The sequence below is a fragment of the Aedes albopictus genome, chromosome 2 (assembly GCF_035046485.1).
Source record: "Aedes albopictus strain Foshan chromosome 2, AalbF5, whole genome shotgun sequence".
Lineage (NCBI taxonomy): Eukaryota > Metazoa > Arthropoda > Insecta > Diptera > Culicidae > Aedes > Aedes albopictus.
The window spans coordinates 73,769,003-73,787,285 of record NC_085137.1 but is presented as its reverse complement, the minus strand read 5'-3'; the positions used below and the strand labels follow the sequence as shown (position 1 = coordinate 73,787,285).

Here is an 18,283-nt window from a genome sequence, read left to right as displayed (position 1 = left end):
CACTAGTCCATTACGCTACGGACCCTGGCATAGTTGTACGCATTTGACTAATTAGTTTCGTCACAATGGGTCGTATGAATAAAAAGTAGCGAGCTTTACTACTTGTAGTATTTACTCAGAAGTAAAGTTCACACAGTTCACAGAGTGTTATACATAGTTGGTATAAATAAAAAAAGTTTTTGAAAATGTATAACTGGAACTAATAACTCCATGTACCTAGTAATCCCATGTGTTAAAGTCTGGCTTGATTTATTTCTCTATATACTGTAGTGAAATTGTCTTTCTTGGTTTTAGTTTCATTTATTTATAGTGATGAATAAAACGCGCTACTTCATTAGTTCTTTCTCGCACCGGTAGCCAAACAGTTGTCAAACTTCGTCTGCACCGTTCGAGCATTATCCGCAATATCGGCCGTGATGGCCATCGTACATGCTCCTATACGGTTTTGCATGGTCAGCGTTTCCCGCGCGACGGTTTGGACATTGATGTTCAACTTCTCCTTCACCTGGTCGGAGAGGTCGTCCAGATATCCAAAATACTGAAAAAGGAGATAAAAAATACTTAGATTTAAAATCCAAAGTTTAATGAACACTTCAATATCTAATGATTCGTTTTTAATTTCTTCCAGGTAACCACTCTTCCGGCAAAACTCAGCCACTCAGCCATAGTCTTTGTAAGTACCCCTACTTTCACAACAAATACTCACCGTGGCCACACAATCGGTCGTTCCTTGGGTACACTGGCGGCCCAGAACCGAAGCCGAAACGGATCCACCCAAGGTCCGAGTTTGGTCCATCAGCACCCGGTAGAGTTGATACATTCCGTTGAACCCGTTTACTTCCGGCTGCAAACACCCGGTCAACCGGCTGACCTGAACCGGATTCTGGGTCAGTTGGGTTGAGTACTTGCTGGCGCAACGTTCACCGTTCTCACTGGAGTATCCGCCGTTGGTCATGTAGACGGCCGTGTCCAAGAGGATTTTCGAAATTCTATCCACTTGGCTGTTCAGGAGGATGGTAACGTTGTTCCGCAAGTAGGCGAAAGTGTTGGACATGTCGGTGCTGAATTGTTCGAGGTTGGATTTCACTTCTGCGAGGTAGTTGGTAACTCTGGTAACGTCTCCACCTCGGAAGTTTTGCGGTCGGTTCATGTAGGGCGTGTACATTTGATTGATGCTTCCGTATAGATTATTGCCGTTGTTGGAGGTGAAGGTGCCGGCGTCATTGACTGACCTGTTGAAGTTGGATGTGGTGGTTGCGAGGCTTCTTAACCCATTGTTGATGGTCCCATTGATGGAAGCGATCGTATTCATCGCTGCCGTCTTGTCTTTGGCGATAGATGTTACAACTTTGGCCAGCCCATTGATTCCTTGGGTGATGTTGAGCAGAGGGTTGATCAGGTCGTCTAGAATGGACTTCGTGAAGAAATTTGTAACATTCTCGGCTGTGACTGGTTCCTTGGAAATCTCAACAACCGCCACAGTAGTGCTCAATACGGTGAACGCTTCCTGAAGCTGTGGAATGCTCGATTCGATGAGAGTTACATTACCCCGTACATCCTCGTATTGAGTGGGTTTCACAGTTGATTGGAGTTCTTCCGTTGATTTTACTGCATTATCAATGGCCGACTTTGTATTCACCACATGCGTTGAAAGCCCTGCAAACAGTTCCTGGCTGTTGGCCTTTTTGCTGGAGCTTCCAGCCAAAGTAGCCCCGAGCAATTTGTTCAAAGGACTGGTAACATCGTCGACCACCTTGATCAGCGGAACCAACGCTCCGGAAGTATCCATCCAGGCATCCACTTTTATCGTGCCATTCGCCTTAATGAGATTTATCATGCCTTGACCAACTGCTCCAGAAACGCCACTCACCAACCCTGGGATCGTAAGATTCAGTCCCAGATCTCCCCGCACAATCGCACAAGCACCGAGAAGAATGCACAACCCGAAAAGACGTGCCATCTTGAATGCGACAATAAACCACAACAACGTCTTCTCCCACGATAGGTCCGAACGCGACTGACCGGACTTTAAATTAGCCACCAGCTTCCGCGATAGTATGATAGCAGTGGACCAGCCAGAAGAAATGGAGAAAACGGGTGCATCATCAATCTTCTTTCGGTCCTCCACTGTCAGATGACCGCATTAGAAAGTGGTCCGCTAGACAAAAAATGAAAGAAAAGAACCTGTTTGGCGCGTCGCCGTTGTCAATCTTAAAGTATGTGCAGAAGAGTTACGGTTCTGTTTCACGTTTTCGAATTTTGTTTGTTTCCACGACGGTGCGCTGAGGTGGATGAGGTTATCTCTACTGTTAAGGCGAAACTGGAAGCATTTTCTCATTTTTTCGGTTTTTGATTTTTTATTTAATAACGAAGCAATATTTTCAAAATCGGTTTTCGAGCACATGTAGAGTATGGATCAAGGTATCTTCTGATTTTTTTTGAGGTAGAAAATGTTTTCCATTTTTGCAGAAACCATTTTTTCGTGAAATTTTGCTCAAAAATGGTTTCTGCAAGAACGAAAAACATTTTCCACTACAAAAAAAATCAGAAGATACCTTGATCCATACTCTACATGTGCACGAAAACCGATTTTGAAAATATTGCTTCGTTATTTAATAAAAAATCAAAAACCAAAAAGTGAGGAAATGCTTCCAGTTTCACCTTAAAGTGACCCATTCATACAGGGAGTTTCATCTAACATGGGACAGTAATGTGTATATCAGAAACATACATACATCGAAGAGATAACGGAAAATTTTACTGTAATGTGTCAATGCTCCGCACTGAAACGATGCGAAACGAGAGCTGATATTTGTTTTTCTTATTTAAATGAACATGTACCTATATTTGAGATTGAGATATCCCTAAATTTGCACATACTTTAATTATGCTGAATGGTAATGACCATTTTTTCACAGAAGCTTTGAAAATGTTTGTTTTTTTTTAAATTTCCGTTATTTGTTTTCAATTTGTTGTTGTTTCTAATATGTTTTCCATCCCTTTGACATAGACCAAGAGCAAGAGACAGCAGAATGTTCATGGGTCCCTGGAATTTTTCTGAATAGAAGTCATCGGTTCTAACAAAACTAGTGATCTTCTTTTTCTATTTTTTGGCGTAATGTCCCAACTGGGGAAAAGCCCGCGTACTCACTTTAAGGTCCCATTAGACATGACAAATAATTGGCCAAACAAGCCCGACAAATGGTATCAGATGTTCGGCTCCAGAGGCACGTTATCCTCCATCTGGGACATTTGTGCCCTACATATGACCAACACAACGTGAATCATGGCAACCTTGGATGAATGTCGGACTACAATGGCAAATATTTTTCATTATGACAAACAGTCTAATGGCACCTTTAGTGTTTATGAGCACTTCCACAGTTATAATTTATGCACCTATTTATGCCCTGCATAGAAAGAGGGAGACCTATTCAGAACCAATATCGTGCATTAGAAAATATAATGATAACGCTTACTATGACAACGGCGACCAAGGGGTGTTTACAAGAGAGCGCGTTTCAGGGGACCCCAGAGGCTTTCAGGGGGTGCAGTTTCGGTTTCTTGATGGCGCGCGTCCTTGAAGATTAAGGCCCCTTAGCGTGTCAACATGAAATGAGCTTTGACAGATAATGTCAAAACATGATTTTCCGGCGAAACTAACTAACTAACTGATTCCTCTTTTAAACAACATTTTGTTTTGAGGTGGTTTTTGGAGAAACTTTCGAGTTATAACGGTTTAAATGAGCCAACAATTGACCAAAATCTAGGGGTCCGTAAAATCTGTTGTGGCTTTAACTAACGGGGGGTCCATCAATTTGAGTAACCAAATGCATTTTTCTTACTTTATTTTCGAGACTTTCAGAAAATCACCACCTAAAACATTTTTGAAGACATGGTGTAAATAGTGGGACGGTCTCAGCGAGAGTTACCCATTACTTTTCACAAATGAACATTATGATGATGTGAATGTAGTTAAAGCCTTGTAAGAACTCAAAATAAACTGGTTTTAAGCTCGGTGGAGCGGTGACATTTACAAAAATGGTTGTTTGAGGTATGTCCAAAATATATTCAGCATAATCACATGAGGACATATTTTGACCCACCTGTCAGATTAACCTTTCCAGTTCCTTCTAAAGGGAGAAAACATTCATGCTAACGTAATGTACTCTGAAAACAGATAAATGTAATACGTTGGGGCCTCTTGTAACTTGGGTTGTTATACGTTTATTTTATAATTAGATGGTTATGGGTTCGATTTGTGTCCTAACAACTTTTCGCCAAGTTCGAAATTTCAGGTGTTCAATCATAATCCAGTCTAGAACAGTCGTCCTTTTCGGTAATTAGTTGGTAAATAAAAATTACTTTATTTTTAATGGCCTTCCCACTCATTACAATATGTATGGAATGCCCTTATATTTAACAAATGTTTGGCTCTGATATCATAGAAATTATCGGTTTGAGTGGCATTTGATAACGATTTAAAATTTTCACAAGATCGCAGTACAATTACAATTTACACAATTTTTGGAATTTGCATACAACGTAGATTTTGGCCAAACATCACCTCCCCCCGTCTCTCAAGAGTCTACGTAGTTTATGAATGGGCCCTAATGGTTCGCAATTTATGAAAGATACCTTAAAAAAGGGCTCATACACAATGAGAAAGGAAAATTATTGAATAGAGAACTATCTTTGTCCACTGCAGGAGCCGTCCAAGCCAGAGATATTTGGTGTTTTGCACAGAACTTTTTTTTCGTGACGTTACAAAGTAACCTTCAACCAGGTGAAGCTCAGGCGTCAGTGAACCGATTTACTTTGTTTTTGTCTCATTTGAAAGATATTCTGGAGTACAAAGACCATACAAAATTTCATATTTGAAACTTGCTCTGAATTTGAATAAAGTTCTTATATGTTGCTTTTCCGTGACGTTACAACGCTTAAAAAACCAATACTTTGACCAGCCATACCTCAGAGTTGTAAAGTCCTCTCCTCTTCTTGGCGTAACGTCCTCACTGGGACAAAGCCTGCTTCTCAGCTTAGTGTTCTATGAGCACTTCCACAATTTTTAACTGAGAGCTTCCTCTGCCAATGACCATTTTGCATGTGTATATCGTGTAGCAGGCACGAAGATACTCTATGCCCAAGGAAGTCAAGGAAATTTCCTTTACGAAAAGATCCTGGACCGACCGGGAATCGAACCCGTCACCCTCAGCATGGTCATGCTGAATACCCGTGCGTTTACCGCCTCGGCTATATGGGCCCCTCAGAGTTGTAAAGTATTACAATTAAAATTCGTTGTATGCTAAAGAATCTACATACATTCATCTGTTAATCATGGAATACTTTTGCCTATCCCAAACATTTTAGCCATCCCCTGTAGGTAGCGTGTCAACACAAAATAGCTTCTTTAAAACCATTCGACGACGTTGGTAGCGTGGCGGTGTCTTTTGACCAGGAATGCCAGGTGAAATTTTCAAATATCTTCACATGTCCACACACTAGATGAGACTGGGTAGAATGGCAGGTAAACATCTATTGCAAGTTTATACACAACAAAAGGCCTTTAAATTATTGTTAAAGTTTTCAAATCTGTGTTTTTTATGGAGGCATGTCTTATGATGTATTTTTTATAAATAAGTGACGCTTGATCCACCTTTGAGCACATGGTTTATTTAGAGGGAAAATAACTTCAGAGGCTTCCTATTCGTTTTCTTTTCGAGTTTTCTTGTATTTTTGATGAATATGGTGTATTTGAAATTGTAAGATTTCCTTAATTTTTAAGAATATGTCGTATTTTCAAAATGGGGAGACTTGACCCCCCTTTTCACGGTTTATAGTCAAATAATAATTATCCGACACATTTTATCGTAGAATATACTAGAATTCCAAGTCAATAGAGGCTTCCGAATAGAATTTTATTTTTCACATATACATATAATGTGTGTGTAATCCTCGAGGGATCAAGACTCCCCGTGTCACTGTTGTGTATACTAAGCTGCATTAATAAAAATATGTTTATAACAACCTTATTTGGAGTATTTTATTTGAACTACGTGCTGTGAAATTTTGACACGATTTGGTTCAATTTTCACATAGTTATTGAGATTTTTAGGAATCACCTAAAAGAATTATGAAGGACACTAACACTACACTAACATTATATAGCTTAACGTTTATTTTAACAAATTAAAAAGAAAACAATAACGTTGCGCGTAACTCGCAGAAAATGTTTGTTTATGTCGATATGTACTTTTTTTTATCAAATTCCTCAAGAAACTGTGAGGGGATTTGGAGATATTCTGAATTGTAGATAACAACTCAAATGAATGTTGATTGTAATCTCGAAGAAACTTTGACGAAACGACAACGACCCAACCTCCTGTCAAATTATTCATAAAATGAGCAATCAACGATCTAAAATGTCTGAATTGTTTCAGAAGCTTTCGATGAATTTCTGCAGCATTTGTGGTAGAACTCCTCCAGAATTTCCCTGGGAATTTCTCCATGATTTGACTGGGGTTTCATAAATTATCCAAAAATTTCCTCCAGAACTGCCATGGAATTTTCTTGAGGAGTTCCCCAAGAAGTCCTCCGACAATAATGCATGGTTATCTCAGGATATCCCTTGGATTTTTTTCAGGTTTTTCACCAAAATTCCCTAAAAAGGTCCTCCGATTCATTTCCAAGAGTTCCCCAAAAAAATTAGGGAATTTCTCCAGAAGATCCCAGGAATTCCTCCTGGAGTTTCTCGGAAATTATTCCACGAGTTCCTTGGGAATTCCTCCAGAAGTTAGTCGGGAACTATTACAATAGGTTCTGCGAAATTCCTCCAAGAGTTCCTCATCAGTGAACAATCTTCGAATTATCAGTATATTTCAGGAGAGCTTCGGTAAAATTCTCCTGAATTTCGGTATTTTGAACGTTTACCAAAATCATCTGATCCTCCAGCAGCATTTAAAAAAGACATGGACACGTTTAGTACTTCCAGTGAGCTATTCGCTCTTTGAAGGAAGCACGAGACTAGACAACGGACTAGCATGCAACGCCCAGTGGCACAGCCGAAAACTTTTCCTGATAGCTGCGGCGGGAATCGAACCCGCGCTCCTAGTACGATGCGACTAAATGCTTGGTGACACTAGCCGCACGACCACGAAGCCACGCATTATAATTCTAAAAAAAAATAGCTTAATGTTTGTCTACTCGCCGTAAACATTGAGTAACATTTTCATCACGATCTGTTTGATGAATCTTGAAATTTATGCACGTCGTTACATACAAAATGTATGATTTTAAGTGACAACGCAAAGCGCCTTCATTCGACTGGAAATTCTTAAAGTTATTACGCGTTGCAAGAAAAATTTTGATTCTTGGAAAATTCAAACCCGCATTGAGGAATATTTTCCTGGACAACGATCATAGGTGCCTATGCCCAATGAGTGTTGTTTTGTCTTTTGACAGAATGATTTCTGGGTAGATTTATGTCCAACCGTGGGTGCAGTCGAAATTCAAATTTGAGCTCACGCTCGCTAGCGGATGGAAACAACCTGATCAATGAGCAATGGTCATCCTACATCGTCGTTTTTGGGTCACGAATATATTCTACACTCGTTTTTACATGATGGAAAGTTGGGTGCGATGAGTGGTCTTTAGCCTCCACATGTGTGCATCATACATATAAGCCCAACAGTTCTCAGATTGATCCTTGTTCCAATTTTGTTGAGGAGTCGGATCAGGTTGATTCTGCATTTCCAAGCTTTCCATGCTTCCTTGCAATTTCTGGTATGTTAGACCAATCAATTATATCACATTGATGTTAGACGTTGTACACACATGAAAAAATAGAGCATACACATGATGTCGCTGGATTACGACAGTTTCTTGGTCACATGTGTATCGACGTATTATCCCAGACTTTTTCTGCTCTTATTCTACCCTAGATTTTACAACCAAGATGTGGAGTTTAACAATGACAGTGAAGCTATGAAACATGAAAATTAAATCAACGCACACTATGCACGTTTTGCTCTATGCGGTGGTAGCCCGCTGCGCGTAATTTCCGCACCAAAATCCAAATTTTTAAATTTCCGCATAATATACATAAGCATAAAGTTTCTAACATATCTCCAAAATGCATGGATCAGGAATGGTCAAATTTGTATCAGAAAATCGCCAACTTATCTCGAATACTTGAAAGAGCGAGTTCACTGAAACGAATTGCTTTGGCATTTCAAAATTATGTTGACCTTTTTCGGAAAACAAGAAAAGCTCTAAAAATAAAAAACTTCAAACTTCAAGAAAAGCTTTGTAAATAAAAAACTTCAAAACTTCTAAGAAAGAGTGTTGCGTAGCGTTAGTTTAAGTGGAGCGGATCTGGTGTGATGTTTAGAACACTTGACTATCACGACGAGGACCTGGGATCGAATCCCACTCCCGACAAACTCACAAAATGTGAGTTCTTCCTTCGGAAGGGAAGTAAAGCGTGGGTCCCGAGATGAACTAGCCTAGGGCTAAAAATCTCGTTAATACAGATAAAAAAACGTTAGTTTATCATACTATTTAATTGAACATGTTTGATTCAAATAAACTTACAGGAGATAGACAAAATGATCGGGACTGGCAAAATTTTCACTTTTCAAAAAATGTTCAACTAGTTATAACTTTTCGAAGAGTGCATCAAATATTCTCAAATTTTCACTGTAAGTTCATCAACTAGTTGTGTATCAGTGTTCCAAATTTGAAAAAGAACGGGCTATTCCCCACGAAGTTATAAAGCTTCTTGAAAAAGGTATAATTATCCGATACCTAACATTGAGCTGTTATATCTCCGGATTCAGTTAACTGAATGCAATGAAATTTTGACCATTTATGACTTATATAATGAACTCTGAAAAACGTTTGACTTAACTTGAAAATTTTAACAAGCGTAAAAGTTATAGCGATTTCATTTATTTCCCGATTTTTCAATAAGTTGGTCTATTTTTAATATGCATCCCATTACCTTTTCAATTTTTTGGGGGCTATGTTTTTACTTTTCTTAAAAAGACATTTATATATTAGTCAATTAGAGGGAAATTAAATGAACTACAATTTGCATCTTGAATTTTGAAGCGATGTTAAAGTTTTTGGTAATTTGGCGTTTTATTATATAAATAATCTATTCGTTATAACTTTCTTCCTTGTTAAGAATGTTAAGTCGCCGGGGCCCGTGGCGTAGTGGCTACACGTTCGCTTCATAAGCGGATGATCATGGGTTCGATCCCAGCCCCGGCACTTCGTCAGTTGCTCTTCTTCACCCCCCCCCCCCCCCCCCCTTTGCCTTTGGAGCCGGCCTTCTGAACATCGAAGATCTGTTGGGTATGGTGGCCAAAATATAAATAGGTCAATGATAGATTCATGCCGGATTTGACGTCATGAATGATGGTAAAAGCTTTGAACCTTCCCATCTCAATTTCAGCTAGAAATATCGGTTGATACTGACACTTCGCAACACTGAGATCGAGTTTTCCCGCACAGTCACCGCACAGTTTCTTTTCGATAAGGCATACAAAAGACACGGACAACGTCTTCAGCTTTCGGCTGTACAGACTGTTTTAAACTTAACATTAGACAACGGACAACGGAGCATGCACCAGTGCAGTGGAAACGTGGAAGAAACTATTCTCACGAAAAGTTTCCACGCCCGAAGCGGGAATCTAACCCTCACCCCATAGCATGGTGCGATTATAAGCTTGGTGACCCTAACCGCACGGCTACGAGGCTACGAATTGACTGCGATTGTGCGAGAAAACTTGATCCATGCGACAGTTACAGGTTCTGCCGAACCATACTGGACGAGAAAATTGTAACTTTTGAGTCCCTGAAGAGAGTCTCAAATGGACCGAAACGTTGCGCAAAATAAAATAACAGCATATTGATTTGATCAAGACTGAGAACCCACAACAAAACAGTTTATAACTATAGTCGAACACACCATTGGTGTGGAAGAAGACAATAGGGGTTTTGACCCCATTCCGGCACTACAGGTAAACAAAATTGTGCATTATCTAAATTCACAACGAAAAGGCCATTTTTGTTCACTCCTTCCATCTGAATCAGATACCTTATTGCATGAACTTTTTGTAAACAGTGATTGTTGTGAAGATTTTCGGCCGGAAAGTTGATTTTGAACGAGTTTACTGCACCTAGTCCAGCGTCAATTCTCGGCACCAGGGCCGAACATCCAGCAAAATCAAATGGGAAATCACTTCGGTACTCATCTTCGTACTAACGAAGTGCACTCGTCTGCGTTAATTGTTGTTTTGAGCACTTGTGCGGCTTTAGAGTGAACGCAGGTGAACTTGTAGCTCACTGACTGTGGATCTCGTTGCGGAAATGTTGTGTGAGATGATTACCTATGGAAGTGCGTTTGGAAAATATGCGGCATGATATTTTGATTTGTTTTGCTGTGAGGTGCCGGGAATTGACGCGGGTGCCCAAGTAATTCGAAACCCTGTTCGTTTAAAAACCATTTGAAGTATCTGAATGTATCTTACATCGTAGATCTGGGCCCAGGACCACTGTGCAATTGCATTCGTTAGCAACATGTGTGATCAAACAGATGATTGCACTTCAATTATTTGACCCTGTAACAGAGATGTCTTAAAAATGTAATTTTATCATTTGCTAATTCCATAGTAAGAAATGCTTATTGACGACATCAATAATTTTTCATAACCAACCATTACTATGGAATGGTGATGCAAACAGATGGAAATTAACACCGGAAGTGGTGGAAATTAAAAAATGCAGCCCGTTTTTTTTTTTTCATGGAATTCCGTGGCATTTCAAATCCCTGCCCAGTATAGTAATACCCATACACGGTGTCAAAATTTTGATGATTATCGAACTTTCATGTACCTCGGATTTTTCTTCATAGAATGTTAGATTTCCGGCTATAATGTATAAATGCAAAATTTGAAAATATTCTATCGGGGAAATTTTGAGTTAGCTGAGATTTTGGCTATTTTTCATACTAAAAATCAATAATTACTATTTTATCCCAAAAAACGTCCCATACAAAATGTATGAAAAAATTTTCGCCGATGAAATATTTTCTAGTTTTCCGATTATGAATATATAGCCCAAATACTAATCATTTTCGAAGAAAAATCCGGTACATTAGGTACATTAATGTTCGATAATAATCGAAATTTTGACACAGCTGTAAAGGCTGAGCAGCAGACTCTGTTTCAGTGAGGATGTTAGGCAAAGAAGTAGGAGATGAACTAATAAACACAGTTCTACAACAGCAGTGTCATCAAAATTAAATATTATCAACACCGCATCAGCCCGTCACTGTCCGGTCATCAGACAAGCATCGAATTTATTGCCGATGAATTCTATGTTTTCGCCGATACCTATCGTTGTCGCCAAAGCGCACAGTTCCATCCTTTTGGACACGATTTGAGCAAGCTGTTCAACCACGCTGGCTATGTTGTTCATCTGGCCTGAGGCCTGTTCAGCAAAATTCTCAAGTGACGACAAGTACTGCAAAAAATGGCAAGAAATGTTGAACCAACTTTATAAATTGTGATATGTATAAATTTACCATTTCGTTGCACGTCCCGCTGCTCTGTTGGCAAACTTGTATCCCGTTGGCCACCGAGATAGCGGTCGTTTTTGCCTGGTTCATCAGAACTCGAGTAGCCTGTAACACTGCTGATGGTGTACCACCTTCCGAAAGCGTACACTGCGAGAGTTTGGTGGGCGACACGGAAGGAAGCGATAGCTGTGACCCATACTGCTGGACGCATCGTTCGGTGTTGGGGCTGTCGCTAACCAGACCAAGGTTGGTAAGATTGGCCGCTGCTTGCATTATCATTTCCCCGATGAGTAGACTCTGGTTTACAAGGGTTTGATTGGTGAAGTCGAAGAGTGTGACCAAGCTTTCATTGGTGCTTTGAACAAAGTTCGTTGTGGAGTTTTCCAATGTATCCAGATAAACGGATAATGTTGAAAGTGTTCTTTGGTCATCTTGTTGTTGATTCACAAGAGGAGTATAGGTCTGTTTGACATTGTTCTTTAAATTTGAGGCCATCGATTCAATGTTATTGTTAACATCACTGATTGATCGCATTAACCCATCCAAAGCAATAGCTTTGAAGGTTTTCTGTTTCGAAGCAAGCGAATTTGCCACTTGCTTTCTGTTATCAATTGCAAACTTTTCGGCCATCACTACCATCATTGTTAATGTTGAAATGTCGTTGAGATCTGTTGAAATCATTCTCAAAGGATTGGCCAGATTATCAACCATATCTGGAGTAATTATTGACGACACATTTTCCGAAGTAATTGGTTCCATAGAGTTTCTCACTTCTTCAACGGCACTAGAAAGACTGGCCAGCGATGATTTCACGTTGTCCACATTTTCAGAAAGCTCCGTGACATTATCCTGCATTTGGGCGAGTATCGCCGGTTTGGTTACATTTTCCAAACCTCCCACACTTACGGCCGCCGTCTCCAAAGCCATTTTCGTCTCATCGCTCAGTTTATCCAGCTCACTAAAAATCACCTTACTGTCCTTATTTTTGCTTCTCACAGCGGCCAACACGTGGCCCAAAAGTTTGTTCAGCGGATAAATAATGTCCTTAATTGAATCGATCAGAACCACTACCGCACCGGAACCGTCCTGAACCACTTCTGATCCGATTGATGCGTCTGCTTTCACCAGAGGCACTATTCCTGATCCAACGGCGCTGGTTACATTCGTTACCAGGTTCGGAACGGTGATGTTTAGTCCAAAGTCTCCGCACACTGTCCCCGATAGTACAAGCAGCATCAGCACGGAGGTTAAGCCTTTTGTCGAAGAAGGCATTTTCGCGACAAGTTTCAGGTGAATACTGATGCTTCCGCACGGAAAAGGTTGCCGCTTTTATACATTATGATAATTTCAATTTTGAGCTTTCTTCGCAAAATTCGTCTGAACCAGTTTTGATTATGCGATCTTGTGGAGATGTTATGTCTAGTGAGGGAGGTTGCAAAAAAAAAACTTATGCAATGGTCGGTGTGATGTTATAGAAACATTTAAATTTAAATTGCATTTTGGAAAGCTAGGTTATACTGAATTAATTAAACAGTTCGAGTCAAAATATGGTCTTTTTAAAATTTTATTCAGTGTTGCTCAGTCTGCTTCCTAAACCGCAACAATTGGCGATTTTCCCTACCAAATTAAGATTGGTAAAAAATAATGCCTCCCAACAGATTTTGATAATTCCTGAAAAACCCGAATAATTGATTTCAACACCTTGAGATGAATAAAAACCCATAATCGCTTCTACACTGAATAGTTAACCATTCATGAATGCAAGCCTCAAAACACTCGAACAGGGACAACAAACCATACGGTTGACCAAATGCAATACGAAAATGACAAGCATTATGTTCTCGAATCGTTAAGACCAAATGCCCTTGGACAAGCATGTTTTAGATAATCTGGTAAGAGTTTGACATATCCTCATAACTTTTTTACCCTTGGAGAATCAAATCAATGTGATGTACCACATTTCTTGAATAGATTACAAAGCTTGCTACATTAGTGCCACCACCAATCGTACCTATCAAAATTACGGGACACCAATCATGCAGAGACTTCTGGATCAGGAAATCGATCTGACAGATCCACAAATAAAGATGCTTGGGTCGTCCATATACCGTACATATCATTAAACGTACGTGGACAGAAAAACCTTGGTTTTTTACTCCCTCCCCCTCCCCATGGACAAGCGTGGATATTTCGCTAATCCCCACCCCCCTGCCATGATGTCTACGTGGACTGTAAAAAAACAATGTTTCGAAAAAAGTATAAATTTTTAAGAATTGGTGAAATAACCATTAAAAGTTCTTTAAAAATAAATAATGAGTTTTTTTTGTAATGACTAGTTTGAATATATTATTTGCAGTTTTTAGAGATTCTTAATCCAAACAGTCTACATTTTTTTCTCTCTCAAAAAAGTTCAACATGCTGTAACTTTTCATAAAGTGCATCAAAAATTCTGTTGATAAACTTTAAAAATGTCATTCAATTCGGTTCACTGGTTTCCGAGATATGCCAGTTCAAAAATTAGTTGTCTAAAACATAGTGTTTAACGAGAATGGTTCTAGCTTCGCGAAAGATCAACCAATCGAGCTCAAATTAGTACCAATGATGCTCATATAATAGGATGACAAGCAGTCAAAATTTGAGAATTTTTGATGCACTGTATGAAAAGTTACAGCATGTTGAACTTTTTTGTGAGAGAGAAAAAAATTGCCTATTACAAACATTTTGGCCATCCCCTGTAGATGATAAATATGAAACTGCTTCTAAGTATCTGCTAGAACGGGTTTGTTGACACTTCCCGGTACCAACCTGGATGTAGAAAAACTCATTTTTTCATGTTTATTGGCTCATTGCCTTCGTTGGGTGAAAACTAACAGAACAAGCAGCATACTGGGACCAATATTATACAATATTTTCCCCTCATTTACCTGCTTTGCCTCAGGGATGTCAAAAATCTTTTTTTGCAGATGGCACGGGTATCTCAGCCAAAGGGCGAAGTTTGCGTGTCTTTGTAGTAGATTGCAAAAAGCATAGATATTTTTTCTTTTTATTTGCAAAAATAGAAAATTTCATCAAATGCTTCCAAAACTCAACTTATAATATATCACATAAGCCAAGACCTCTTTATTTGAAACCCCCAAGTGGACATGTTGTCAGTAGGAGTGGAACTCCAATAAATTGTTCGGACGAAGTTAAGTATCTGGGACTCTTGAGCTATGGAAAGTATTCAAACTAAGTGCAGTAAATTTATTAAATGTTTAAACCCACTTATTAATAGAAACTTTGTAGCAAAAAACAATTTTTTGATTTAAATGAATCCCGTTGGCCCATATAGCCGAGGCGGTAAACGCACGGGTATTCAGCATGACCATGCTGAGGGTGACGGGTTCGATTCCCGGTCGGTCCAGGATCTTTTCGTAAAGGAAATTTCCTTGACTTCCTTGGGCATAGAGTATCTTCGTGCCTGCCACACGATATACGCATGCAAAATGGTCATTGGCAGAGGAAGCTCTCAGTTAATAACTGTGGAAGTGCTCATAGAACACTAAGCTGAGAAGCAGGCTTTGTCCCAATGAGGACGTTACGCCAAGAAGAAGAAGAAGAAGAAGAAGAATCCCGTTGGTTTGCATGAGGTGTCATTTAAACCAACGGGGTAGAAGGCCCAAGTCACGGCAGTGCAGGGTTTTGTTGCGCAGAAGTCACTGTGACTTACTTCTAACATATAAATACTTACTTGCTAGAAGTAAGCCACAATGACTTCTGTGCAACAATACTCTGCGCCACCGTGACTCTTCTGTGACAAGTGTGTTACTTGAGGGTAAATATGTTTCCGGTAAATAGAACATTCCGGTAAACGGGTTTTCGGTAAATAGTACATTCCGGTAAATGGTACATTCTGTTAAATGGTACATTCCGGTAAATGGCATTCCGGGTAATGGTTTTCCGGGTAATGGTATAGAATCAGTTTTAACTGATTATCCCATAATTTTCTTTAATTACCGGATAAAAAATGGATTTTGAAAACATATTTATATTCATGTCAAGTCCTGAATTTTGAAGCGATGGTAAAGTTTTGGCTAATTTGGTGTTTTATTACAAAAATACTCTATTCGTTATAATGTTTTTCCGTGTTAACATGTAATGCTATAATAATTCATGTTCCAATTTGTACACCACTTTAATATTATTTGCCAAGACTAATTCTCAATCTCGTTTTGTGCATTGGAAAAGAACCAACAGAGCGAAAAGCTTATCATGAGCACAAACCCTTAGGCACTCTTCTTTACTCGATGGATCGCTTCTGATCGTTTTCGGTAAAATCAGTTTTAAATATTTTTTGCTCCACTCTCTCTCTCTTGAGTTCCAAGATGATGAGCGCCTACCTGATATTTGCATATTGCGCTTCTAATTTCTGCATAGGGAATGCTGGGTTAGTAGCTGCTATTGAACGTTAAACCTATAGAAATTCTTTGTTCAAATTTATTGCGCAGTAGAGTTTTAAACAATGACTAGGGCGATGAGTCCTCTGAAAGAAGAACATCACTTGAGTCTTGATCTACGATCAGTGCGGATGTGCCTAACTGAAAGTTAATACGACGCTAGTGGAAGTTATTAAGAATTCGATAGTGATAATTTGAGAACGTTATTAATCCGGAAGTGCGAAGATTACACAAATTAAGAATCGAATAGGTAAAACTTTTGTAAATTTCAAAGTTTATACTATGTTAACGATAGTCTTAACCGTTTTATAGTGAGCCTTCCGAGATTGTTATCACACCTGATTGTGTGCTGTAATTAATTTACTGTGGTAAATTTTGAGGTAAGCATACAACGGATTCTAATGCGAAGCCAAAATCTAATGAACACGTTATAGGAATAACCCTACAACGTGGGGTTTTTGTTTGGGCTCGGACCATTGACAACCGCCAACTGTCGTCGACCACGTGCAACTAGTCCAGGCGTATCCCGATGCGCCGCTGCGGTGGCTCGTGAGTACTCACTGCAGTGTCGTTCTATCCCAGAATCCGACCGAGTGCTAGAACGCAACCAAACTGCTCGATATCCGCCGAGGACTCAATTTTGAATTTCGGTGTCAAGCCAAAACGATCACCGACCAGCACCCGACGTCCCTACAGTGGTGCTAGGCGTCGTCATCCCGAGGCGCAAGAGAGCTTTGGACACGCGTCGTGAGAGTACTTTGCGGTCGCTGGACAAATCCAACCAAACGAAAGTGGTAAGTTGCACCCAACTACGTTGGTCGAATCACCCCTCGGTCACGCGGAGAGCCTGAGCACGAGAGCGAAGAGCATCGAGGTGAAGCCACGTCGGGGCCCCGATCAACGCGTCGTTGGAACCTGCCGGCAAGTACTTGCATGCATGAAGAGAGAAGAGTAGCTTTAAGATAGGTAGCCTAGGGAGATCGATTGTGCAAGGAATATTGGAACAATAAAGCTATTTTTAAACCTTGCACTGGTTCCTACATAGGCACAGCTAGGCGATATTTTGCGCTGATTTGAAATCTCTACTGAAGTGATTTGAAATCGGTTTTTTTTTCGTAACTTTTAGCTCCATATTTTATGAATTGAGGGGGCCAAAGGCCAAAGAGTTTTTTGAGGTTTACACGGGAGGGATTCGAAAGGTAAGTCGAGTCGTCATTTGGTAGCCAAGAATAGCTGGTGTGTTTGAGCAACTATTAAAACTCGCCCTAGAAGAGGGTCTCAAAGCCGGGACCCAAACAGCATCAGCAGCCTTCCTCGTTGGGGAAGTGGCGCTTAAGCTGCTGTTTGTGATAAGCTCGAGCAGATTCGTTACATTTTGGCGCCCAACGTGGGGCTCGAACCCACGACCCTGAGATTAAGAGTCTCATGCTCTACCGACTGAGCTAGCCGGGCAATATCCGAGTAAGCCGGGGTGGCAATATCCGAGTAATTCTTTATGAACTTCTGATAGAAAGCTCCTAGTCCTAACAATCGTCGAACATCTTTCACCGATTTCGGCTGCTCGTAGTCCAAGATGGGCTGAATCTTTGAGGCATCCATGGACAAACCTTCTTCGGACAATACGTATCCCAAATACCGAATCCTTCGTTGACAAAACTTGGACTTTTGCAGGTTTATGGTGAGGCCAGCGGTTTTCAAGCGTTCGGCTACCTTCCTTATGAGTTCGCAGTGGTGTTCAAACGAGAGAGACGTGATTATGATGTCGTCTAGGTACACGTATACGAAGGGCTCCAAATCGTGGCCTAGCACCTTTGTCATAAGCCTTGCCATGGTAGCGGGCGCGTTCGTCAGCCCAAACGGCATCACTACGAATCGAAACAGCCCTTTGTTGGTACGGAAGGCTGTTTTGTCCTTTGCCGAATTCGTAAGGCTGACCTGATAATATGATTCAGACAGGTCAATGACTGAAAAGTATCGAGATTTCTGAATTCGTTGCAGAATTCCCGTCATATTAGGGAATGGAAAATCGTCACGCTTCGTACACGAATTAAGCCGACGTGAATCAAGACAGATTCTCCATTTTCCATTAGCCTTTTTAATGGGAAGAAGCGGATTCAAAAATTCTACGGGTCCAGAGCACTCTTCGACTACTCCGAGTTTCTGCATTCGCTCAACTTCTTCATCAATGACCTTCTCGACGATTGGTGACCACTTATACATGGGTAACCTCCGCGGCTGTGTTCCCGGTAGAAGCTCTATTGGA

The 18,283-nt window shown here is 40.3% G+C and overlaps 3 protein-coding genes, 1 long non-coding RNA gene and 1 other non-coding gene across 9 annotated transcripts in view; 2 read left to right on the top strand and 3 right to left on the bottom strand.

Annotated features, from left to right (window-relative positions):
- The window catches only part of LOC109427584 (serine-rich adhesin for platelets), a 539,771-nt gene that overhangs the window by 349,649 nt on the left and 171,839 nt on the right, over positions 1–18,283 (top strand). The window lies entirely within an intron of this gene.
- LOC109427588 (uncharacterized) lies at positions 264–2,245 on the bottom strand. Its single transcript, XM_062849927.1, has 2 exons — positions 707–2,245; positions 264–538 (listed from the first exon to the last, which is right to left on the bottom strand). The coding sequence occupies exons 1-2, from the start codon at positions 1,958–1,960 to the stop codon at positions 335–337; spliced, it is 1,458 nt and encodes a 485-aa protein (XP_062705911.1). The 5' UTR covers positions 1,961–2,245; the 3' UTR covers positions 264–334.
- LOC134283956 (uncharacterized) lies at positions 9,372–13,440 on the bottom strand. The gene is made up of 2 exons (XM_062854885.1): positions 11,591–13,440; positions 9,372–11,529 (listed from the first exon to the last, which is right to left on the bottom strand). Exons 1-2 carry the CDS (start codon positions 12,854–12,856, stop codon positions 11,335–11,337), a joined length of 1,461 nt encoding a protein of 486 aa, XP_062710869.1. The 5' UTR covers positions 12,857–13,440; the 3' UTR covers positions 9,372–11,334.
- On the top strand, positions 15,711–17,400 carry LOC109404891 (uncharacterized). The gene is made up of 3 exons (XR_009998184.1): positions 15,711–16,270; positions 16,333–16,400; positions 16,455–17,400. It is a non-coding gene; the product is annotated as an uncharacterized LOC109404891 (long non-coding RNA).
- Trnak-cuu (transfer RNA lysine (anticodon CUU)) lies at positions 17,400–17,472 on the bottom strand. The gene has a single exon. It is a non-coding gene; the product is annotated as a tRNA-Lys (tRNA).

What these genes read in the sequence shown, in the direction of transcription:
- LOC109427588 (XM_062849927.1), bottom strand. Translation starts at nt 1,960, where the DNA reads ATGGCACGTCTTTTCGGGTTGTGCATTCTTCTCGGTGCTTGTGCGATT. An exon ending in CGACCGATTGTGTGGCCACG is followed by an intron (nt 539 to 706) that starts GTGAGTATTTGT and finishes CTCCTTTTTCAG; the next exon opens with TATTTTGGATATCTGGACGA.
- LOC134283956 (XM_062854885.1), bottom strand. Translation starts at nt 12,856, where the DNA reads ATGCCTTCTTCGACAAAAGGCTTAACCTCCGTGCTGATGCTGCTTGTA. An exon ending in GCGGGACGTGCAACGAAATG is followed by an intron (nt 11,530 to 11,590) that starts GTAAATTTATAC and finishes CATTTTTTGCAG; the next exon opens with TACTTGTCGTCACTTGAGAA.